Source organism: Muscardinus avellanarius (assembly GCF_963383645.1).
Source record: "Muscardinus avellanarius genome assembly, chromosome: 16".
Classification (NCBI taxonomy): domain Eukaryota; kingdom Metazoa; phylum Chordata; class Mammalia; order Rodentia; family Gliridae; genus Muscardinus; species Muscardinus avellanarius.
This window is the reverse complement of record NC_137802.1, coordinates 51,283,782-51,309,476: the sequence shown is the minus strand read 5'-3', so window position 1 is coordinate 51,309,476 and position 25,695 is coordinate 51,283,782. Positions and strand designations below refer to the sequence as shown.

Genomic DNA, 25,695 nt, shown 5'->3' with positions numbered 1-25,695 from the left:
CTCTCTGGGCCTCGTTCCTGTCTCCCTTGGCCTTCCATGATTGCCTTGAGAACTTCCAGTTCTCCTCCCCTTTCTCCCTCTGATGTCTGGCCAGCCAAATTATGGCCCTTGAGGTCCCACCCTTTACCCCAAGAAATTATTGAAATTATTGATGTAAAGGTATTTTTTTTCTGAGTAAAAGTGGTTTGCTCCCACAAGAGGAATTCTGGTGGCTGCTGTTGAAATATGCAGGCTTCTCTACTGCGGCGATTCCCGCCACCACCAGAGGTCCTGCGAAATAGATCGCTGGGCCCCATCTCAGGGTTTCTGATTTAGTAGGTCTGGAGTGGGCTGGAAAAACGGCATTTCTAATATGTTCCTGAGTGATGTTGATGCTGCTGAACTGGGGACTCTGAGAAGCACTGCTACATTTTATTACAGAATTGAGGATAACTCAATCTATAATATATTCTGAGAAAACTATTTATTTATTATCTGTTTAATTTTTTGTGGACTGGGGATGGAACTCAGGGTTATTCTACCTCCAAGCTACACCCCAGCCCTCATTTTTATTCTTTACTTTGAAACAGGGTCTCACTAGGTTGAGGAGGGGCTCACTAAGTAGCTGAGGCTGGCCGCGAACCTGTGATCCTCCTGTCTCAGCCTCCCAAGTACTGGGATTACAAGAGTGTGCCACCATGCCCGGCCTACTTTATTACAATAATACTTATCTTGGGTGTTTTTTTGGGGGGAAAGAATTAAATGGGCAAACGAATGCCCAGAACCCAGCACAGTGCCGGGCACCGGGACATTCAGTAGGTGCTGGTGGTGATTTTGAAGGGGGCCCGAGGTGTCTCATGCTATAGAGTTTCCACTGCCATCTTGCCTCCTTCCCTCTCATCCTATTCTCTTCTCTGTTAATTCAGACAAGGGTACTAAAGTAATGGTTGTTGCAGAAAATCGAACTGAGAGATTTTTTTTTTAATTGAACCCTTTCAATTTTCATGAAGAAACTGAGGCCCAGGGAGGCAAAGTGACTTTCACAAGGTCAGAGGGCAAATTAGAAGGCATGTCTCTATTTTGACTTTTATTTCCATCCCCCCACTCTCTTTCTTTTTGTTTTTGTGGTACTAGGAATTGAACCCCAGTACATTGTACCTCTGAGCTACACCCTCTGCCCTGTGTTTTGAAACGTGATCTCACTAAATTGCTGGGGCTAGCCTCGAACCTACGATCCTCTTGTTTTGGCATCCCAAGTACTGGGATTGCAGGTGTGCATCATCAGGCCTGACTTTTTTTTGGGGTACTTTCCTTAAACAATGAAAGAGCTGGGTAATGTTTTTCCCTTTCTTGCACCTTTACCAACATTTCTGGAAATATATGGAGAGTAAGACAAATATTTATACCCTAACATTATATTGAGAAGAGAGTAAATTAAGAAGTAGCTATAAGTCGGGCGTGGTGGCACATGCTTGTAATCCCAGCATTTGGGAGGCTGAGCAAGGAGGATTGGGGTTTGCGGACAGCCTCAGATACTTAGGCTCTTTGCAACTCAGTGAGACCCTGTTTCAAAATAAAGAATAAAAAATAGGGCTGGGGGTATAGCTCGGAGGTAGAATGCCCCTGGGTTCCATCCCCAGCATTGCAAAAAAAAAAAAAAAAAAAAGTAGCTATAACACACACACACACACACACACACACACACACACACACACACTCATGCACACATTATACATACATTGTCTGAGCACAGGACTTCTGTAGCCAAGACTGAAAGCCACAGGCATACAATGTTTCTTTAAGAGAATGCCCAAGGCTCCCACAACAGGGACACCTGCTCCTGATCTCCTGGCTTAGCTCATCCCAGGCTGCAGAGCATCCCTTCTCAAAAGGGCCAATTCACACCTCTTCCCTTCTTTAGATCCTGAAGTCAGCCCTTCTTCTCCACCACCATAGAAGGTAAAAGTAGAGCCAGTTCCAGCCTGTTTGACCTCATCCATTCAATAGAAAATAATCAAACCCTGGGCAGTTCTGTACATGGTGCAGCAATTCTTGCATGAAGGACCCAGAGATGGTCAAGACAGATCCCTAGAGTATCTGTTCCCAGAGATATTAATCTGCTCTTCCAAGGGTAAGGGCTTCATTGTATCCTGTTTCCATTGTATCTAATTGAAAAGATGTCCCAGATTCTTTCCCTGTATCTTAAGTTCCTTCTTTCCTCTCCGACATGATAGTTTTCCCCTTTGGAGGGAGGATGGTGCACGTTTAGAAGCCTCAGAGGGTCTTTTTCTCCCTCCCTAGACTTACGCCATGGCCGGTATCGGTGCAGCTTCTGTCACCCACACATTTCCTTGTTAAGGGGCCAGGCCTCTTCCCACAGGGAATGCTGTCATTAAAAGAGCATCTCTTCTCCACAGACCTGCAGGCCTCCCTCAGGGCAGGTGCAGGCGGGGGCACACCATGCAAGGCCTGTGGTGGTATCGAGAGGAGCTGCATGATTCCTGACAGCCACACCCTGATAATGAGAGCCCAGGCGTGGAGCTGGTCCTTTGAAGATGTGTCCTGAAGCTCTCCCCTGGTTATCAATGACAGGAGCCCAGAGTCCTGCTTTAGCCAAATGACACGTTTGGCATCTTTTATGAGAAAAGGAACTCTTTATTGGAAAGCAAATTATGAATTAATTAGCAGCTTCCTCTGGGCCTGAGTGTAAACATCAATACCCCCCAGGATGACTTTCTAGTGTGAGCCCCCTCACTCCAAGGGTATAAAAAGGCCCAGGCAGGTTGAGGTCTGTAGACATCTGGGGAGTTGCAGCTGAGGAGGAGGGCCTCCCCAACATGACATCCAACTGCTGTGTCACCAATACTTTGCCAGCCTCTGTCAAGGGCTGCCCTCGGCCTGCCTCCGTCTGCTCCAGCGGCGTGAGCTGCCGGCCCGAGCTGTGCCTGGGCTACGTCTGCCAGCCCATGCCGTGCGTGCCTTCCGTGTGCATGCCCACCACATACCGGCCAGCCAGTTGCCTCTCCAAGACCTACCTGACCAGCTCCTGCCGGCCGACCGGCGGCATCTCCAGCTCCATGGGCACCTGTGGCTGGTACTGCGAGGGCTCCTTCAATGGCAACGAGAAGGAGACCATGCAGTCCCTGAACGACCGCCTGGCCTGCTACCTGGAGAAGGTGCGGCAGCTGGAACAGGAGAATGCCAACCTGGAGAGCAGGATCCAAGAGGCCTCCCAGTCCCAGGTGCTCTCCATGTGTCCTGACTACCAATCGTATTTCAGGACCATCGAGGAACTCCAGCAGAAGGTGAGGAGAGTGGGAACAGACTGGCCGGGGCGGGGGCGGGGATTCCGGAAGAGCTGGCGCTCCAGATCAGAATCACATTAACTTATTAAGCTATGTTCAGGGAAAAGAGACCTCCCTAGGGCAGAAGATTATCTTGTCATCTGAGCACTCATTAAGAACCTTCAATGCAGAAAGAGCCCTGGGAATTAGTCTCAGATCCACCATTGTGTGACCGTGGGAGGCTCCTTCCCTTCTCCAGGACCCAGTTTCCTCATCTGTAGAACGGGGCTAAGAATGGTCCTTGTCGAATGGGGTTGTCAAGAGAATTTAATGAGACGATGCAGGTCCAGTTCTTGGGACAGCTCCTGGCATGTGTTGAATTTGCAGTAAATACCACTAAAGAACAAATACCACCTCCTCCTCCTTCTTTGTTTTTTCTTTTTTGTTCAAAGAGCCTTCTACCTGTCATATAAAGCATCTCACACAGAACGAGACTGCTTCATTCTGTGTTTCCCACTGCGTCTGAAATGGGGCACTCAGGTTTTCCAAGATCCGGGTGCTGAGCCCTGCCTTTGTAACTTTCGTTTCCTTTTTGGGTTCTCTTCCCTTCTTCTCATCCTGGACTAATCCCTCCACGTGCCTCGGCCCACAGGTTCTGTGCACTAAGGCAGAGAACGCCAGGATGGTTGTGCACATCGATAATGCCAAGCTGGCCGCGGATGACTTCAGGACCAAGTGAGCTTGGCCAAGGGGCCTGGGCTGGGGGCCGGGGCCCTCTCCTCACACATGCCCGGGACGGCTCCATGCGTTTCACAGAGGGTGGGCAAGAGCTGGCAGTTCAGGGCCTCCCCTGAGTTGTGTGTGTAGTCCTGCTCCGCGGTTGCTGACCCCGACTTTGTGCAGGTACGAGACGGAGCTGGGCCTGCGGCAGCTGGTGGAGGCCGACATCAACGGCCTGCGCAGGATCCTGGACGAGCTGACCCTGTGCAAGGCCGACCTGGAGGCCCAGGTGGAGTCCCTGAAGGAGGAGCTGCTCTGCCTCAAGAAAAACCACGAGGATGTGAGTCCAGAAGTCATGCTGGGGCGGCCTGGGAGGCAGAGTGGGAAGAACGTGGAATTTGGGGTTGGATGGGTATGGGTTGAAATCGCCAGGTCTGCTACATATTGCTTCTGTGACACTATGCTCTTCATGATATTTTTATTTTTGAGCCTGCTCATCCAACAAAAAAACAACCCCCCCCCCCCAAACCCAAGGCTAACAGCATCATACAGGGTTGTCATGAGTATTTAATGGATATGTATGTCATGGATCACAGACAGATCCAGGTCATGGACATGAAACACCTGCCTCTTGGTAGGTGCTCAAAAATGCAGCTCCTTTCAGCTGCATCGACTGGGCCCGCAGGACAGCCAAACGCTCGCTCATGGTGACCGCATTCATCCTTTTCACCAGAGCCACATCTTAGAGGGAGAGCAGTGCAGTAGGCCAGGGAAAACTGGGTTCTGGAATCCACATAGAATGGCTTGCCCTTCTTTGCCACCCCCGTGGGGGTGGCCCCCATCTCTTCTGAAAGTTTAATGGTGGTTTTCTTTTCTTTTCTGTCCCCATGCTTGTTCCTTCTTTTTGCCTTCTGTTTGCATGTAATATACTTGAGCCAAAGTCAAAGGGCAGCCCTTTACTGTCTCTTTGCTCATCTCCACAGTCCCTGGAGGGCAAGGGACTGGGCTGGGCTCCCATGCACTGGAAAGCCCACCCGAGCTGTGGCGCTTTACCACTTTTCCTGGGTCGAGTTTCAAAATCTTGATGTGGGATTTGAATGAACAAGTGCCTCTGGATCCTGGCCGGGTTTCCTTAGGCTTCAGTATAGAGTAACAATCTGTCACCACGGACTCCCTGTGCACCCTCGGGCGCCTGACTCAACCCACTTAAGCCAGAGAGCTGGGAACTGCACCAAGAGGCCATCAATGAGGCGTTATGGTGCAGTCTGGCAGCCTTGGTGACAACTTTCTCTCGTTGGCAGCCAAGCTTGGGGGAGGCGCCTGCTCTAACTCAGGCCTTGAATCAAGCTAAGCCGGGTTCCTGCCACTCTCCTTCCCAGATGAACAGGGCTGGAGGTGATGGGGAAACTGAGGACGCAGATTTCCCTTTTCAGTCAAAAAGGATTCCAACAAACTGTCGCTGCTCTCAGCTTCTGCCAAAGTGACAGGAGGTGTCAGGGAGGTGTTTGGCTGGAGCTGGAGATCACTGAGCTCCGGCACGGTGGACTGCCGTGCTGGAAGGTCCCCTCTAGTGCTGAGATCACTCTTCAGCATCTTCGGCTGCATCTTTTCACGTCTTCCTGGGGAGGGGAGTTGGGATCCTGTGACTTTTGCACTCTCCTCGGGTCTTGTATTTTTCAGGAAGTTGGTGCCCTCCGATGCCAGCTTGGGGACCGCCTCAACATCGAGGTGGATGCTGCGCCCCCTGTGGACCTGACCAGGATGCTGGAGGAGATGAGATGTCAGTATGAGACCATGGTGGAGAGCAACCACAGGGATGTGGAGGAATGGTTCAACATGCAGGTGGGCACACCTCTCTCAGGGCTTGGGCTCCTCAGTGCTCCTGGGAAGGTATTCCCAGCATTCTCCTTTCTCCTGGTAGATGGAGGAGCTTAACCAGCAGGTGGCCACAAGCTCTGAGCAGCTTCAGAGCTACCAGTCGGACATCATCGATCTGAGACGGACGGTCAACACGCTGGAGATTGAGCTGCAAGCCCAGCACAGTCTGGTGGGTGATGATAGTGGGTGCCTCCCCCCATCTCCCAAGCTCTGGATCTGAGGCAGCACTGAGCTAGTATAGACACAGGCATGAAGGAAGGAGGAAGAAGAGGCCAGGAGTGCAGCCAGCATGGATGCTCCCCCTGCTGACTTTCCTAGAGGAGAGTTTCTCCCAGGATCCAGCTCAGAGAGAGAAGGGGCATGGTCCAGATCAGATGTGGGTTAGGTGCTCACTGTCAAGCACGATTCCCCAAGAAGGCCTGTTTCCTGCTTATTTCCAAACCTCTGGTTCTCAATATCACCCACAAAGACTTGAAAAGTCCTGATGCACAGGACTTTCCTGGACCACTGGCTCCTTTCTCAGGAGGTAGGGCCTGTGCCTGGGTATTTTTAAAGAGCTCTCATGTGAATAAGCTCAGCCAGCATCCAAAACCAATGTCTTGAACCGTGCCATAGGAAAGCACTGGGTGAGCCTCAAATCCAAAGCCTGAAGTCAGCCTCAGGTTAGAGAAGGAATAAGGGATTTAGGGTCATATTTAGGACTTGGTTTGAGCCCTGGTTTTGTCACTTTCCAGGTGTTTAATCTTGAACCAGTTACTTAACCTTTCTGGCCATCAGTTTGGGCAGTGACTTGTAAAGAGAGGGGTCATTCGTAACACGAAAGAGAGACTTGGCTCTTTCTGAGCCAGGTCAGGGAAGATAGCTCCAACATTAATGGTGATGTCTTTCTTTTTGCCTTAGAGGGACTCTCTGGAGAACACACTGGCAGAGACAGAGACCCGCTATAGCTCCCAGCTGGGCCAGATGCAGTGCATGATCACCAACGTGGAGGCCCAGCTGGCCGACATCCGCTGCGACCTGGAGCGGCAGAACCAGGAGTACAAGGTGCTGCTGGATGTCAAGGCCCGGCTGGAGTGTGAGATCAACACGTACCGGGGTCTGCTGGAGAGCGAGGACAGCAAGTACGTAGGCCCCGAGAGGCTCTGTACACATGTGCGGGAGGTGATGGGAGGTTATAGGCAGCAGCTGGAGCCACCCTGAGGGGATCCTCGGTTTAGAATACTGTCATGATTAAGAAGCCATCGGGAAGCGGCGTGCTCTGAAGAAGGCCAGAAGATGGTGGTCACATTGCCATGTTGAATCTGGCCTACGGGAGATCACTTTGTACCATTCCAGACTGGCAGACTCCATCAAAGTGCCTACCATGCGTCAGGTGCTCTGGAGGATGCTGAGACAGATGATGATGGGGCATCTGCTGTCAAATTATTTGCATCTGTTAGAGGGGTGGTTAGACAGTCATTGGACACTATGCTGGGAGAAGTTTTTGGAATATGGGAAGACAATGGTTACCTTATGTAATCAAACCATGATGGGAGGGCAGGGCAGGAAGAGTCAACTGGGGCCCATTCATGGACCACCACAGAGATCATGCTGGGGGTGGTGGTGGTTATTTTATAGGTAAGTGGGAGGCCTTATGTTTTTGAGGAGGGAATGACAGGAGCTGCTTACCTGCTCATCTCTACCACTAGACAGTAAACATCTAGAATGCAGAGATAATAGAATTCATTTTGATTCCCTGAACCTGGCACGTGGGTAGATGGTCAGTAAAAGTTTCTCAGCAAATTCGAAAGCTGGAAGCTGCTTTTCAGGGCCAGGGGAAAATTGAGTAGCGGGGGGAACCAGACAGAGACTCTGCTGAGGAGGCCCTGGCCATGGCCCGGGTAAGCAGTGGAGAGGGTCTAGAAGCGTCAGCTCCCAATACCATGCAGCTAGGACTTAGTGGCTATCTAGATGTAGGAGACCGATGGGCTGTGGACACCTGGTGGGTGGATTCCTGCTGTAGGATTTCCTTGTTCTACATTTAGCATAGTTTCTCTGTCATTCAGACTCTTTTTAAATTTTTTAAAAAATGGTGCTGGGTATTGAACCTGGGGTCTCATGCATACTAGGCAAGTGCTCTACCACTGAGCTATATCCCTAGCCCTGTCACATGGAAACTTATACTTCAGGACAAATGTTGTAAAGTCTGACATTGGAAAATGCCAGGCCATTAGCATACATGGGCAATGTGGGTCATGTGGACACTGTAGAAGCCAGCGAGCTCCTGCTTTGTTCAAGGAGGGCAGGGCTGTCCCTTTAAGGCCACTTCTACCCATATGACAAGCAGGCTCTACCCATATGATCCAAGCAAAAGGCTTGTTTGATTCAGAGAATGAGCAACCCAGATTCTTTTAAATTCTATTTTATCTAGATTTAAAAAATTTCAACAAATAAAAAAAAAATAGAGTGTCAGCCAAATTAAATACACGGGCTGCTCACTGGGCCTCTGAGCTGTTTGGTATCTGTCCAACATTCGGTGTGTTGTTTCTGGTTTTGAGCCCCAGGCTGCCAGTCTCTGAGATCATCGTTTTTTCCTTTTGCCATGTATTCATTCCACATTTATTTGATTTGTTATTTCTTCTTATTCAACACATTAAGCGTTTTATCTATGCCAGGTATGTAGGGTGGGCACCCATATATGGTTGCTGACTTCCTAGTGGAGGGACAGGATAATTACTGGTCATTATGGGGGAAGGTACATGCTACCACTGGGGGAATTGGCCCTGAGGGCCTGGGGAAGACTTCAGGGAGGATGTGATAGCTGAGTTAAGTTTTTTTTTTTTTTTTTTTTTGGTGGTACTGGGGTTCCTGGAAGCCCTTTTATCTCCGGGCTACACTCCCAGACCTATTTTTACATTTTTATTTGGAAACAGGGTCTCCTAAGCCAGCACGCACGGCTGTCTTCGAACCTGCATGATCCTCCTGTCTCTGCCTCCCAAGCGCGGGGATTACAAGCGTGCGCCACCACGCTCGGCTTGAGTTAAGTTCTTAAGGAAAAGAAATTAATTCAGTGAGTGGAGAGAGAAGAGTATTCTAGAAGGAGGAGACAGGGCATAAGCCCTGTGGCTTGAGATGTGTGACCCACAGAGGAACTGGCAAGAGGTCAAAGGGCTGGAGATCAGAGCAGCAGGGCCTGAGGCGAGGCTGGGGAGAGCGGCGGGAGCAGGACCATGAGGGTCCTGTTAAGGAAGCTGCTGCTCTTCATCCCAAGTGCAAATGGGAGTCACCAAAAGCCTTAGGTAGGGGAGGGATGTAATTAGATCAGTGTCTGTAGAAGATCACTCTGGCTGCTAGGCTGACAGGTTTGGAGGGGCCAGAGTGGGTTGAGGGATCAGTCAGGAGGCTGTTGAGGTAACATGCAAAGATAATGGCGTTCAGGACAAGGGAGGCTGGGTGGAGAAAGTGTACTCTCAATCTCTTTGAAAAACACCGGGGACTAGAATTGGCAAGATCTGCAACTGAGCCAGGATCTTCCACTAATCCTGCCCCACGGATTCTCTCCTGCAGGCTGCCCTGCAACCCATGCTCTACACCCTCCTGCCCGCCGTGTGCGCCGTCCGCCTGCGTACAACGCCAGGTCTGTGTGCCTCGCACCTTGTGTGTGCCTTGCTCGCCCTGCTCCCCGGGCCGCTACTGAAGCCCCTCAGCACCGTGGATCCTGGAGTGACCAGAGCCGGGAAGCCCGGTGCTTCCTCAGGCTGAGCCTGATCACAGTTTGGTGGCCATCAAAAGAGCAGGGTCAGTCTGTGAGGATGACCCTCAGTAAGACCAGAAGTGGACCATCCGCAATACGTTCTGATACCACAGGGGGTGCCCTCACCCTCTTTGCTTCAAAATGGCCTCTTCCATCTCCTTGGCAAACTGTTCTCTCGGGTGAAGTTTCTGGTTGTCTGTGCTGCCTCAAAAAGCATGCATTCTGCTTAACTGGCAAATAAAGCTTCAGTTGGTGGCCCTGTGAGAGCATCTTTCTGTCTTTGTTACTTATGCGGGTGTATCCACAAGTCAGTTCTACTCATCTGGGTTCAAGAGGAATGTGCCCAAATTCTGTATTTATCTTAATGCCCTTTCTGTTTATAGAGGCTTGAGAGGTGTTTGCCAAAAAGGCACTCATGCCATAAATCAGTTAAAATCAAGCAATCCGTCCAGGGCCAAGTAATAAAAGAATAAAGACAAGAGGGAGATCATTATACCAGAAACTTGGGCCAAACAACTGTAATTGAGAATAATACTGTAATATACTCACCCTAAACCTCATTGCAGTTGGTACAATGGGATCATTCATTCATTCAGGCAATCTGCAGTGTCTACTAGACATAGGTTGTGCATCAGAACTTAACCCAAGGGATGGTCCCCATATACCTTGTTAATAGTGCTTCATTTAATCCTGGTAATAATCTATGAACAAGGTGCCATTATTTTCCCCACTTTATAAATAAAGAAATCAAAGCCCAGAGAGATGAAGAGACTTGCCCAAAGCACACAGTAAATCATAGACTCCGGACTCAAATTGAAGCCCTCAGGTTTTAGAGATACTCAATCAATTAATCTCCAGGGTCTTCGGTTTGCAAACTGCAGCTGAGTGCAGGTGATATCACAAAATGCAAGTGACCCCACAACTCAGAAACTTATAATTAAAGGGGAACTAAGGCCAGAGCATGTAAGGTCTCCCTTCCTCCTCAGTAAAGGGCCCATGATAATAGTAACAACAACAACCACCACAATGATGACTGCCAATTATTGAGCACTTAAGTAATGCGCCAAATACTGTGTTTAGCATCTTCCATAGCTCAATATGCAGTTTCCATGACCACCTTATAGGTCAGCATTGTGTCTGTTTTAGATGTGATAAACTGAGGCACAGAGAGTATAAGTCAGTTGTACAGGATTACAGGCCAGGGCAAAGACTGGACTCAAGTCTGGTTGCACGGTAGTATTATTTTAGTGTTTATGGTACACTCTCAGATTACTATCCAAAAGGAATACAGACTACTAAAGATTAGGTGAAAGTATTGGGTATGTGTGTGTGTGGGGCATCCTGAAAGGTTTCATGTTGCTGGTGGTGTCTGAGATGGGCTGTGGAGGTTGGACAAGATCTATGGAGCACACGGCAGGGAGGTTTGAGTGTGGTCTTTGGGGGAGCAGCTTATGTTTGGAAAGGCCTGGAGTGGCCCTGCTGGCTGGAGCGGCAGGTTCCTATGTGAGTGGCTGATGGGAATGAAGCTTAAATGGAGGAAGGCATTGAACTATGGGGGGCCCGAGGTACCTCGTGAAGAGCCTGGACTCTTTCCAGAAGGCAGTGGGAGGGCTGCTGCAGAGTTTGAGCCCAAAGATGACATGACCAGGGTGGTATTTTAGAAGGTTTCATCAAGAAGCTTAGACAGGATGGCTGAGAGGCAGGCAGAGAGCTGCCCAGAGTCTACAGAAAGAGGCAACAGACTGTCATCTAAGGCAATGACAGTGGTCGGGGAAAATGAGGGCTGAGTTGGACAGATGTGGTGAAGGACCTGCCTCGGCAATGGCTGGCCATGGCAGAGAGAGGGGAGACAAATGCCTTTTGGAGCCTCACCCTCCAAACATGCAGCTCTTCCTTAATGAGCTCAGATGATGTTTCTATTAAGTATCTGCCTTCTGGCCCTGCCAAGAAATGATGAGACGTGGATAGGATCTCAAAGCTGCCCGGGGGTTCTCCAGGCGTGATCCCGCATGCCTGGCTGGCAGACAAAGCCATTAGCCTGACAGCGGAGACACTGAAATACCTCTGAGCAAGCTATGGCTCCAGGTTGGAGGGTTGGGTGAAATTTCAATGCACTGCCATGCCAAGAAGGGGGCTTCTGGTTAATTGGATTTCTTCATAAGTGCATATAAATTGACAATCTCTATAATGCACTTAGCTTGGAAATATATGAGATGGAACTGAACAAAGCTTTGGTTGTAGAATCCTAGGCTTGTACTGTCCAGTAATCTGGTAACCATTACTTACACACAGATATTTAATTTTAGTTTAAAATTTTTTTGTGGTACTGAGGATTGAAGGCAGGTGCATTCTACCTGTGAGATATACCTCCAGCATTTTTTTGATACAAGGTCTTGCTAGGTTTCTGAGACTCTTGCTAAGTTGCTGAGGCTAGTCTTAAACCTTCTATCCTCCTGTGTAAGCCTCCTGAGTACTGGGATCACAGGCATGCACCAGCTGCTATTAAAAAATTTTTTTTGGTGACACCAGAGATTGAACTCAGGGGCATGCTACCTTTGAGTTACATCCCCAACCCTATTTTATTTTATTTCGAAATGAGGTCTTGCTCACTACTTGCTAAAGCTGTTCTCAAACCCGAGATCCTCCTCTCTTAGCCTCCCAGGTACTGGGATTATAGGCGTGCCTCATCACACCTAGCTGATATTTACTTTTATTTCGATATTGGGGATAGAACCCAGGGGCAGTCTACCTCCAATCTACAACCTCAGCCCTATTTTTTATTCTTATTTTGAAACAGGGTCTCACTAAGTTACAGAGGGCCTCACTAAGTAGCTGAGACTGGCCGCGAACCTGCAATTCTCCTGTCTCAGCTTCCCAAATGCTGGGATTACAAGTGTGTGCCGCCACGGCCAGCTGATATTTCACTTTTAATTAAGCAAAATGCTCTTCAGTTTAATTAAGCAAAATGTTCTAGCTCTATGTGGCTAGAACATGGAACTTATGCTAGAGCACAGACCTTGGTTCCTAAGATAATGCAGATATAGATTATTCCCAACATCACAGAAGGTTCTATTGGCCATAGGCAGACCAGAAGGAGCCTTTTGGATAATCTGGCCCAATCTCCAAGTGTAAGACCCAGGGGGGAAGGAAAGATGTGCTCACAGACTCAACCAACAGGTGAGAATTGAAGCCAAGTGTCTTGAAGCCAAGCCTAGCAGGTCTCACTGAGCTCTTTATACATTCTCCAAGCAGCCAAGGTTTATTATGATTTCAAGCTAATAAAACTCTCCCCTTTCTTCTCCTTCATTTCCATAAAAATGAAGACATTTCCTCTGAGATGCTGTATCTCTTCTTTAGAAATGTAATTCCTTAAAAACAAAACAACTAGCAATCACCAAACCCAGACTCCTTTGCACATTTGGTTCAATGTGAGCAGATGGATGTTAGGCTCTGGCCAGGGCTGAGCAGGAGTGATCACACAGGAGTTACAGGCCGAGTCCAGACCTCTGGACCCTTTGGGAGACCTCCCCACCCTCTTTTTTCCCTTAGCAGATATTGTCCAATCTCGCTCGGCCTGTTTCCACACCTGTGTGTCACTGCAACTTGCCAAACCTGTCTGATGTGCCCCCCACCCCCAATGCCTGTTAAAATATTTTATATGAAACCAAGCCCCACAGCCCAAGGCCAGGAGTGCGTCCCCTTCTGGAAAACATGTGGCCAGCACTTTCCACATCTGGGTGATATTTCTCAGGAAGCCCCCCTCCTGCCTCACTTCTCTGATAGGCAACGAAATTGCGAGTGTAGACTTTGGGAAATATTTATGCCCCACCAGCACAGGACCACCTGGAGTGTTCCACACCAGGGTTGGGGGATGTGTAGAGGAACTCTGTGCTCCTATAAAAGCTGGATTTAATTAACTGTAGTTTATAGGGAAACGTAGGCAGGGCCACAGTAAAGTAATGAAAAACCTGCCATTTGATGTGTGAGAGAAACTCCCGTGGGTATCAGTGATCCTCCCAGAGTGGACCTGGGAAAAAGGATATGTTTTTCAAAGATCCAACTTTCCCCGAGGTCATTAAAGAGTCTGGACCTGGACCCTGCCACTCACTACCCTAGAGCAGGGCCCCTCTTCTGGGGGTGAAAGTGGGGTCTTGTCAATAGAACAAGGACCTGTCCAGAGGGCAACATGTTCTGAGAGAAGGACCCAGGAGTCGGGCACAGTGCCTGGGAGACAGGGTAGTTTTTGAATCCTGAATTCCACTAAATAATTTCCTCCTCTCTCTCTGTATTAGAAACACCTTCGTAGTGTTATCTAAAGACTCTGCCTCTTCTGGGCTATAACTGGGACAATTATTAACAATAAAACAATTCTCTTTTGGGGTTTCATAAATTTTAACGTTTAAATGCAATGGTCTCATTTTGGCTAAACAGAAAGTTAAGAACACTGTCTGATATCTATCTTTTAAAACAAATGGTCGAGATAACCTTTTCGTTCAATGGCAGTCTTTATCATCTTTAGGGAGATGTTTCACTTTAGTAATGAGGGCAGTAACAGAGTCCTAGGACAGCCCCTGCTTTCTGTAGGAGGCAGGGAGCTAATTATGGGATCCAAGTAATACTGATGGGTTATTCTTATGGCAACAGAAATGGGGATTCATGGGGAAAAGTTTGTATAGTGCACCTGTCCCCACAGTGGGTGCATAAAGGCTCCGGACATGGAGACGCTCTCACCCCTGGGCACTAATTAGGCTCTTGTAATCAAATCTGCAAGTAATCTTTTTAGAACCATGGCTCTAGCAATTGCAAAGTCCCTCCTCTGTGAGGAGACGTTGGAAGGCAAACAGCCACCCCAGGAACTGGGCACCCAGTGGCTGTCCAGCCCCCAGCATCGGCACTAGGGCCCACCTGAAGGAGGGAAGTCAATCAAGTAGCCCTCTCCCCGAGCCTGTGGGTTCCCCCAATCAAAGCCAACATCCCAATTTCCTGGACCGGAGAAGCACAAATGGAGAGCAGTACTGAGCCGAGGGCCGCAGGCTGCTCATCTGCGTTGGCAGGGCCAGAGAGAGCAGGGCCTGTGCTGGCCGGCGGAGGTTCAGGGGAGCAGACTGTCCAGGTCCTGGAGCAAGTCTGAGCCAGGGTGAGCTGGAGGCCCAGCAGGGGTCTCTAAGAGAAGAGCTGCTGTGTTTGCAAGAGACCCTGAGCAGATACGAACCACTAGGAAGTGGCAGAGGCTAGTTTAAGGAGGTTGACCAGGAGGAGACATATGCACGTGTCTGATCATCCTCCCCCAAGCACTACACGGGGCGGATTCGCTCCTCTGTCTGCCATGGGTGGCCAGCTGTGGCAGTGAGGGCGTGGCTCCCTTGCAGTGCCCCACCGCTGTCCTGTGCTTCATCCTTAATTGTGGTTCTTTCCTTTCAGCAGTGACCATGCACCAGGAACAGGGTGGGGAGTAGGCAGATATACATGACGGGGGCATCTCTGGTGAGCTGGACACTTGCTCATCTTGCTGAATCCTCATTACCTCGTAGAGCCTATCTTAAAAACATTTTTTTTAAAGTGACATCTCACTTCTCTTTAATTAAAAATAGCAGCAGCAGCAGCACAACAACAACAACAACAACAACATCAAAACAAAATATAACTCTGGCTTGGCTCCCCCGTCCGTGCTCCGGCCAACCCCATCAGTTTTGGGTTGTGCCATACCCGAGAGTGCGTGAGGTTCCAGAGCCGTGGTGCCCCGAGGGTGCCATTTTATAGCTGATAAAACTGAGGTCAGAGGACAACGGCACCAACAAGCGCTCCTGTGGAAAGTCCTGCAGTATTGCATATGGTGGGATTGCTTGTGCACGCTACAGAAATCCTGGCCCTCACTGGTGAGTGCGGTTTCTTTCTTTCCTGTGGGCTTCAGGTACCCTAAGGGGTGTCGTTTGTATGAGGACCACCACCATTTTAGTCACTACTGAGATCTTGGGATTGTTTACGGAGTGTTTTTTTTTTGTGCCCCTTGGGGTCGTCTGTCTCATACATGTTAGTTGTCTAAGCGTTCCATCAATCTATGAAGTTGACAATACCATTTCCATTATTGAAGATGAATATATGGGACTCAGAGAACTAAATTTGCCATTGGCAAGAAAACTAGGGAGGGGGGTGAGGGACAGAGACTGAGGCCAGGCCGGCTTCCTTTTACCTGCCGGACTCTCGATTCACATGGACTGTATCTGTCTCTAGCTTGCAGAATGCCATGCAGTCTATGCCCCGCTCCCTGTACCTCCTGCCCCCAGGTGCTTGTGTGGCCCGCAGCTCTCAGACACTACATGGCAAGGCGGGGACACTCACCTGCGGCAGAGTCCTGCCTGCCCGCCTTATAAATGGTTGGTCCCTCAGGCAGGGTCCCTGCTGCTCTGCGGCCACTTGGGACTTGTACCTGTGTTTTGATCTTCAAGGCATTTTCTCAGTGGGCCCATTTTCCTTTAGCGCTTAGGAAACAACATCTTTCTTTTGGTGCCCGGACAAGGAATGAGATGAAATTGACTTTTTTTTGTGTGTGTGTGTTCTACCTCCGATTTATATCCCCAACCCTATTTTTTATTCTTTATTTTGAAACAGCATTTCACTGAGTTGCAAAGGGCTTTACTAAGTAGCTGAGGCTGTCCGCAAACCAAAATATTCTTGTTTCAGCCTCCCGAATGCTGGGATTACAAGCTTGCGCCACCACGCCCGGCTTGAAGTTGACTTTTTGAGTGTGAGTTTGCCGATGTCAGGTCAGTTCACTGCATGACAGTATATGGTCCAGTGAATTTTAAGCTACGGCTGAGGTTTGCTTTTGGTCGGTGAGGCACTTGTACTGGGCTTTTGATATGCGAGAAGAGTGGTGGGATACTGAAACAGAAAGAGTGCCGGAGCCAGCCGGCAAGAGTACGGGTTCTGAAGTGAGGCGTGAGGATGAAGTTTTTAACCCTAACATGGAGGGGGGCCACCAGCCTACTATTTCTACTGGTCGACCCCTGTTCGTGGGTCAGTATTTCCTATGGGTCGACGACTATGCCTGGGTCAGTATTCTCTATCGCGCAGACACTCCTGGCCAACGCAGCTTCTGGGTCAATCTCGTCTTTATTGCGCTGACGCCGCCTTTGTTTTTCCAGAGGTATTTATACACAGCTACAAGTCAATCAACATTCTCATGCTATCACCACCGGAATACAATACAGACCAATACAAAACACACACATTACAGATAGGTCAATCAGTACCCTCGTGTTATCACCACCTGATCCTCTCTCAGACCTCTCTGAACTTTCCATAACTCCAAACCTTGTTGACTCTGGGCGAAGGACAATCAGCTGAGTCAGAGACACCAATCTAGGGGAAGGCCTTAATGGCTCCCAACAATTTCCCCTTTTTACTATATTCTAAGAAGACTGTGCCTGTCTTAGGTTGTTTCCTTCAGGTATCAAGGATTACCCGTCTTTGGATAATACAGAGCTAAGCTGTATATCCTGTCTTAGGCTTCCTTGTCCTAAGGAAATCTTACCCGTCATTGACTACCAGCCTCTTAAATGGGGATACCCTTCAAAGGTAAATTGTGCACTTCTGCTGAAAAACTGTTCTCACTTTGTCCTGAGACCACACTTTGTCCCAAGTCTCTAATAAACAAGGTATTGGGAGTATCATGTAACATAGGTATTTCAGCAAGACATTTTCTCCAATTAACACAATAATTTTTACATGTTGAATCAGAGTTACAGAGTAAACAAGTTATTAGTGGGCTAACATTTTTATCTTCTTTCCCTGGGTAACCAGGGCCCCACAAGACCAAATCTTCAATAGCACAATTACTTATCAGTCTTTGTCCAAAATAATCAAAAGTACCAATTCCTTGTCCAAAATAATACTATCAGTCTTTGTACTATCAATTCTCTGTCCAAAATATCAGTCTCTGTACTTGTCTGCAATACCACAAGTGTCAACTGTAGACATCCCATCTTCCTGACATTTTTTCCAGTTCTTTGTTCTGCATATCCAAAAGTTTCCGCAATGGGTGCAAAATTCAAAGCAAGAAGTCCCAGCAATTGCAAGTTGTTACTGACAACAGAGATCTTCCACTGCCCCTAAATAGCTGGATGAAGTATGGGATGATCTGGAACGTAAGTCCATGTTTTAGTGAAACATCAGCATCAATCTGAGAGTCTTCTATTCTTGCTTGATCCATATGTCACACAAGCTGCTCAGGTATCCACTGTGCATTATCTTCATCCAGATTTTTTCTCAATGAAAAATATGGGTGAATTCCAAGGGGAGTTAGAACTTTCTATATGGCCACAGTCAAGCTGTTCCTGTACTAACTGCTCTGCGGCTTTTATTTTTTCTAAGGTTAGGGGCCATTGATCAATCCAAACTGGTTTCTCGTTTTTCCAAGAAATAGGATCGGCATGGAGTTCAGGCTGATCAACAGCCCCTTCTAAAAATACCCTAGATCTGCTCGAGGGCATTGTAAATGAAGCTTTAAAGGCTCTATAACACCCTGATTATTTATCCCTAGACCTTCTTCCGGTAAAAGTCCTTGATCTAGCACTTGCTGTGTCACTATAGGACTGGGGCTATAAAGATATACACCCATGTTCTGCATAACATCTCAGCCCCATAAGTTGACAGGAAGTCCTGGAACAATATAGGGCTGAAAAGCTCCAGTATGGCCTTCCTCATCTTTCCAAGTAAGCCAATCACTACTTTGTTCAGGGTTTTGCATCTGTCCTATGCCTTTAAGGTGAGTGAGGGAAGAACGCTTAGGCCATTTGTTAGGCCATAAATCAGCTGTTATGACAGAAACATCTGCCCCTGTGTCTAATAACCCTGAAAATTCTTTCCCGTTAATAAACAATTTCAATTCTGGTCTTTGAGTTCCAGTTGCTTGGACCCAAAAAGCATCTGATGAACCAAATCCCTTTTTACCCCGTTTCGATCTCTGAGCACTATTATTCGTTTGCACCTGAGGTAGCAATACTAATTGTGCCAGTCGTTGGCCTGCATTAATAACAGCTATCCCTTGAGGAGAATGTATCATACTTTTTATTTCTCCTTCATAGTCAGAATCAACGATGCTAGGGGCTACTATAATTCCCTTCTTGGTGACACTACTCCATCCTAACAATAATCCTACTGTCCCTTTAGGTAACGAACCATAAACGCCAGTAGGAAGGGCTTGCATTCCCATTTAGGGAGTTAATACTGTGTAGGTGGAGGCACAGAGGTCCAATCCTGCGCTGCCTGGGGTTGTTCTGAATAAGTCCTGAATGGTTTGTTTTGTTGAGAGTTGTCCTGCTGTGGTACAACTGTCTGAAGTGCCCCATAACATTGTTGCTGTGGGGCCTGAGGCGGGCCCCTCCATCCGTTTCCTGACAGGAACTGATTCCCTTGCTCATCAGTACTTGATTTACATTCCTTAGCCCAAAGCTTCCCTCTTCTACATCGAGGGCATAAGCCTGGCTCTCGTCTATTACTAGCATTCTGCCTCTGTGGACAGTTAACTAAATAACCATTTTGTCTATACCCATAGCTTTTAACCATATTATTCTTAGTTCCCAATTTTTTATGTTGTTGGAAAAGGATTTCTTGTACAGTTTTCCCTTGTAATGCCGCAGCCATAGCTAGTCCCTGTGTATATGCAGGTCCTATATCAGAACATAGTCAAATATAATCAGACAGGTCTCCTTTCTTTCTAAAAGGGCATAAGGCAGCTTGACAAACAGCATTAGCATTCTCAAAGGCTAATTGCTTTATGAGCAACAGCCCTGCTTCACTGTCGCCTATCAATCGACTAGCAGTTTGTAATAACCTGGCTACAAACTCCTGATATGGCTCCTTGTCTTATTTTTGAAAGATCTTGTTTGTTTTCCTGAAGAAGGCAACTTGTTCCATGCTCGACACGCAGCAGCACTGGTCTGAGCATAAGAAGCTAGACTAAATTTCAATTGCTGAGTGGTCTCCCTAAACTGTCCTTCTTCTGCTAACATATCAAAATTTATGGGTATTCCCTGAGCTATGTTTAAATCTGCTGTGGATTGGCATTGTTCTACAAATTCAGACTTCCATAATAAAAAATCACCCCCTGATAAACAAGCTCGGGCTATCTGCTTCCAATCAGAAGGACACAAAGCCTCCATAGAGAGATTCTAACATGGCTTGAGTAAAAGGTGCTGTTGGTCCATACTGAGCACAAGCCGTTTTTAATTCTTTTAATTGTTTGAAAGGGAAAGGCCTATGTCCTCTAATAACGCCTCCTTGACCGTCAGGATTTTCAGTAACTGGATTGTTTGAAAAGAAAGGGTCTATGTCCTGTAATAACACCTCCTTGACCCAGTTTTGTCAGCATCTAAGAAATCTAATAACACTTCCTTAACCATCAGGGTCTTCAGTATCTGGGAAAACTCTAAATCCCCTAGTATCTTCTCTGTTTCTTGCAGCCTGATTTATCGCTGCTTGAAGTGGTGAAATTAAAGAAAATAACTCATCTCTATGGTACTGAGCAGCAGTTTCTTCCTTAGGAAGCTTAACACAAAGCATATCTTCTAACATATACGCAAAAAACAAAAAACTTATTTTTTGACCCATTGGAGTTTTACAACTCTTACGTTAGGAACTAATATTTTGACCTATCCTCTTACTATTTACACGTTAGGCGCCTTCATTTTCTATCTTAGTTTTTTGCTTCACTTTCTATCTTAGTTTCTTTCTTCATTTGCCGGCTTAGTTTCTTTTGCTCAAAGCTTTACTTTAGTGACCAATTATATATTACAAAATTCCCACGTTTCACCGCTACCAAAAATCTTTCGAGTGAGCTCTTTTTTTTATTCAGCGGTGTCCTTCACGGGATCCTCAGTTTCATAATTGTCCCCGTACGGGCCACCACCTGCCGGAGCCAGCCGGCAAGAGTACGGGTTCTGAAGTGAGGCGTGAGGATGAAGAGTTTTTAACCCTAATGTGGGGGAGCCGCCAGCCTACTATCTCTACTGGTCGACCCCTGTTCGTGGGTCAATATTTCCTATGGGTCGACGACTATGCCTGGGTCAGTATTCTCTATCGCGTGGACACTCCTGGCCAACGCAGCTTCTGGGTCAATCTCGTCTTTATTGCGCCGATGCCGCCTTTGTTTTTCCAGAGGTATTTATACATAGCTATAGGTCAATCAACATTCTCATGCTACCACCACCGGAATACAATACAGACCAATACAAAACACACACATTACAGATAGGTCAATCAGTACCCTTGTGTCATCACCACCTGATCCTCTCTCAGACCTCTCTGAACTTTCCATAACTCCAAACCTTGTTGACTCTGGGCGAAGGACAATCAGCTGAGTCAGAGACACCAATCTAGGGGAAGGCCTTAATGGCTTCCAACAAAAGAGTAGCATTTTTATTTGAAACTGGCATGTAAGTGCTCGAGTCCATGCGTCCTAAGTTGAGATGTACCGTGTCATTCTAACTTGGGTTGTGCTCATAAGAGTCCAAGTGCGTGATCAACCATGGAGTGCCGGGGTCCAGCCCTAGCAGGAGTCGGGGGTCATGTGTTGGTGAGAGAAGAGTCGAGGTTGAGTGAGAGAAGACTCTGACACATGAGACCAGATGCAAGCTTCTTTGACTTTATTTAGGATTTGTTATAATCTTTATACTTTCTTTTCTTGGCAGAGTAAGCAAAAACTTCAAGGACAGAAAAAATCTTTAACAGACTTCAGGGCAGGGTGCTAGATATGTTTAATAAATCATAGAAAGTATGGTTTGTCTCATCACAAGGCCAGCTTGAAATTAATCTTATATATTGGCCCAAACTAAGGTCAGTTTGAACTTAATATTTGGCCTGACAGAGGACGACAAAGCCTGAGGAACAAAAGGTTCTGAGTTAAAGGAGATTCTACGAAAGGTCGAATCTTCCAAAACTCTGGGTGTGACTCCTGTCCTTTCTGGAATTTGTCCTCTAAGGCCCACCAGTGAGGGCAGGGGGCTGATCTTAATCACAAGACCTATGATGTCACAGGTCTTCCTTTTGTCTTGCTTATATATATATTAGTGATTTACATGTCCTTCACTTACCACCCCACTATTGTACTTTGGTGTTTACTCTTTTCTACTAGGATCTGATGATCAACCTAACTGGAGAAGGGTATAAAAACCTAGTTTTAGAGAATAAATTTTGTCAGTTGCACGAGAAGAGGCAATTGTCTGGGTCCCGTCATTTCAGGTTTCTCCCTCCCAAGTTCCGGAGAGGAATCTCCACATTGGCCCAAACTTTATCCTTGGGAAAAAGATCCTTGCTGACTCCAGTCTCTCATATGTCGTTGCCCATCAAATTTAGTTATAATGCTTATACATAAAATTCCAATTATACATATTAATCCAAATGATCTTAAAATAATTTTTTGAAGAAGGAGATGCTATTCGTACTCCATGGGGGACTTAGGCTCTTGCGGTCCCCTGACCAAACTTTGGCTCAAGGTCTGCATGAGATACTATAGCAATGGAGCTTGGATTTTTGGATGGGGAAGCAAGCTGCAGAGAGTGAGCTGACTAATTTTGGGACACACAGCTAGTGAGTGGTGATGCTAGAAGCAGAACATTTATAGGAATGCCTGCTCCTTTGATGAGAATAAAGTTCTAATCGCACCTCGTTCTCCCTGAAAGGAGATGCTTCTGGTGGGGAGAAGGGGCCAACTAAGTCCTGTCTGCCTGGTCACCTGGCCTTGGGGACTGTCATTAAGTTCCACAGCGAGGAATGGGGCATCTTCTCCCACTCACCAGTGGTCAAAGGTGATAAAAGGCCTCAGGTTGCCTGTCACTAGGTGGAGGGAAGCTCTTCAGAGGAGACTCAGCTCCAGGATGAGAACTAAGGGGGTTCAAGGCTAGATAAGTTGGCTGCTTGTGGGACCTGCAGACCTGTCCTAACTCATGGTTCTTGGAGGAAAACAATCTTGTCTGGAAGCCTCTCCTCCCAGGTCCCGTTTCTTCTGCATACACTGCACCGTACCCAGCCGCTGTGCTCTCAGGAGCCCATCCGAGATGCTAGGCTCCTGGATGTCCAGACTAACAAGGACTGTAGCCCTTGATCTGCCTCTCTCCTCCCAGAGAATTCCCATCCCATGCAGGTGCTTGGCACGTTAGATGGTCCCCAAATACCAAATGGGTGTGGGTGTGGCCCTACTCTCAGATCTTGAACACCCATCAGAATCAACATTCTAATCTTGGCAATATTGAGAGGTCTGATTCCTTGCTAAGCCCCAGTGTCTGGGCTTTCATCCAGACCTCTGATGGTTGTGGGAAAGACCTTGTAAGCAAACGCATTACTAATTCTTCCATGAAGCATTGCTATGTATACTAGAGGGGATAATATAAACACTATACAAGGATAAACTAATCAGAAGAAAATACAGTCTTCAGAACTTTTTCTTTTTGATTTGAGGATTATAGATAAAGACTTGTGGCCTTGAATCATTTTATTAAAATTAGTTTAATTAGAAACTGATGACTACTTTCTGGGATGCAAATCCTCCTAAATAACTCCCCGGGCAGGTTTTAAAACCCTCATTTGCCACAAGAGAAAAATAAAAGCAGTGTGGCTTAAATAAAACCTAACAAAGCCCAAATATGCTTTCTTCTGCTGATCCCAAAGTGCTCTCTCTCACCATGTAGCAAGCACTAAGCAGAGATGTCCTTTTTAATTCTTTTCTTGCCCCCCATTTTTTTGTACTGGGGATGGAACTCAGGGGCATTCTACCTCTGAGCTATGCCCCAGCCCTATTTTATTCTTTAATTTTGAAACAAATGTCACTAAATTGTGGAGACTGGCTGAAAACCTGAGATCCTCCTGCTTCTGTCTCCCAAGTACTGGGATTATAAGTGTGTGCCACCATGCCTGGCTTCTTGTCCTTCTAAGTCACAGCTTTTCAGCCTTGTCTGCTGTTGAATGCCTGGAGAGCTTTGAAAGGATTGACATCTGAGTCTCACTTGCAGGGATTCTTATGTTGTTGGTATGGGTATAGCCTGGGCATTAGTTTCTAGAAGTTCCCAAGGGAATTTTCTTCTTTTCTAAGGGTAGATCTATTGCATGTGTCTAATGAGCCACTGAGGTTAGGAGCTGTCCTCAGTGGGTTTGGGAGATGTATGCTTGCTCCAGATGTTTCTAATCACTGTGTGCGGGACCATTTCCTGTTCTTATCAAACCTGAGTGTTCATCAGAATCTCCTGGAGTGCTGGGTGTGGTGGCGCACGCTTGTAATCCCCGCACTTGGGAGGCAGAGACAGGAGGATTGCGCAGGTTTGAAGTCAGCCGTGCTGGCTTAAGAGACCCTGTTTCCAAATAAAAATAATATAAGATAGGTCTGGGAGTGTAGCCCGGAGGTAGAAGGGTTTCCAGGAACCCTACTACCATAAAAACAACAACAACAACAACAACAACAATCTCTTGGAGGGCTTGTTTAAACACAGATTCCTGGGCACTAACCACATAGTTTTGGATTCAGTAGATCTGGATTGGGATCTGAGAATGTGTTTGTTATTTTTGCAGGTCTGGGGATGGAACACAGAGGCATTTGACCTCCGAGCTACACCCCCCTGCCCAATTTTTTATTCTTTATTTGAAACAGAGTCTCACTGAATTGCAGAGGGCCTCACTAAGTAGCCGAGGCTGTCCGTGAACTGTGATTCTCCCGTCTCAGCCTCCCAAATGCTGGGATTACAAGCCTTCACCACCACACCCGGCTGAGAATGTGTGTTTTTAATAAGTCTCCTGATGGTGCCAATGTTGCTTGCCAGAGAACCTGACTTTTAGAACTGTTGTCCTAGAGGCTGACAAAGCTCACTTAGAAAAATGTCCAGACACAGTATAATTTTCCTTATCAAAAGCATCTTCTCTGTGTTGGCTCATCCTTACCTAACGCTTACTACATGCCTCCCGTGCATCTGTATCTCTCCAGGGTCAGTGTCAGTATCTGAGAAAGAGTAGAGGATGACTCTGGAGTGGGGGTACCCATCATTAGTAGAGAAGGACTATTTTCAGTGATGTACATGCAAATTAGCTGGCTCTGCCCTTTCTAGAGGCTGGTGGAGTTTCCTTAGACCCAGGGTCCAGCTGGATCCACTGGTTTTAGGGGAGCAGAGTGTTTCAGTGACTGGTGAAATGATGAAAGAGGGTTTGCACAGCTCCATGATCATGCCTCTTTCTTCTTTTCTAAGGGTAGATCTATTGCATGATTGCATGTGTCATCAAACATAGAATTTGTAGATAAATTATTTATTTATTTATTTGGTGGTACAGGGGTTCCTGGAAGCCCTTCTACTTCCAGGCTACATTCCCAGACCCATTTTATATTTTTATTTGGAAACAGAGTCTCTTAAGCCAGCGCGGCTGGCTTTGAACCTGCGTGATCCTCCTGTCTCTACCTCCCAAGTGCGGGGATTACAAGCATGCGCCACCATGCCCGGCAAATTTGTAAATAAATTAGTATGCAAGAAATATACAATGAATTTAGATTTAGAAAGTGTGGTCAAATGGCTCTTACTAGCTCACAAGAATTGAGTGTGCATGTGTGGCCCTGGGGATTAAACCCAGGGGCCTTCTATCTCTGAGCCACACCCCAACCCTATTTTATTTTGAAACAGGGTCTGGCTAAGTTACTGAGGCTTGCCTTGAACCTGTGGTCCTCCTATCTCAGTCCCCCAAGTACTGGAATTACAAGCATGTACCACCACACCCGGCTTACAAGAACCAATTTTGAGGATCTCTTTGCAACTCCTCATTCCAAGACATCATATTGGTAACTTGGCTCTAGTGGGAGTATTTATACCACAGAAACTGGCATATACTACAAATTGGACTTTTTTATTTTCTAGAGAGCTAGAATAGAATTAGATCCCTAATCGTGTATTTTTCTTTTCTACATTGTTTAAGAGTCTATGATTTTTGCCTCATTGGCTCAACATACTAGTATGTATGCTTGACCATACCATGTTTCTTATGACCTACTTTCTTCCTTAAACACTTGCAGATGGAGTATCTACTTTAAATCAAGGCTCTGCACTGTGCTCTGGGGACATGGAGATGACCAGA

The 25,695-nt window shown here is 47.1% G+C and overlaps 1 protein-coding gene across 1 annotated transcript; it reads left to right on the top strand.

Moving 5' to 3' along the window:
- Window positions 1-2,816: 2,816 nt before the first annotated feature.
- KRT32 (keratin 32) lies at window positions 2,817-9,537 on the top strand (the record flags this gene model as incomplete). The annotated part of the gene is made up of 7 exons (XM_080713786.1): window positions 2,817-3,284; window positions 3,916-3,998; window positions 4,167-4,323; window positions 5,664-5,825; window positions 5,905-6,030; window positions 6,762-6,982; window positions 9,408-9,537. The coding sequence occupies 7 exons, from the start codon at window positions 2,817-2,819 to the stop codon at window positions 9,535-9,537; spliced, it is 1,347 nt and encodes a 448-aa protein (XP_080569912.1).
- Window positions 9,538-25,695: the final 16,158 nt, after the last annotated feature.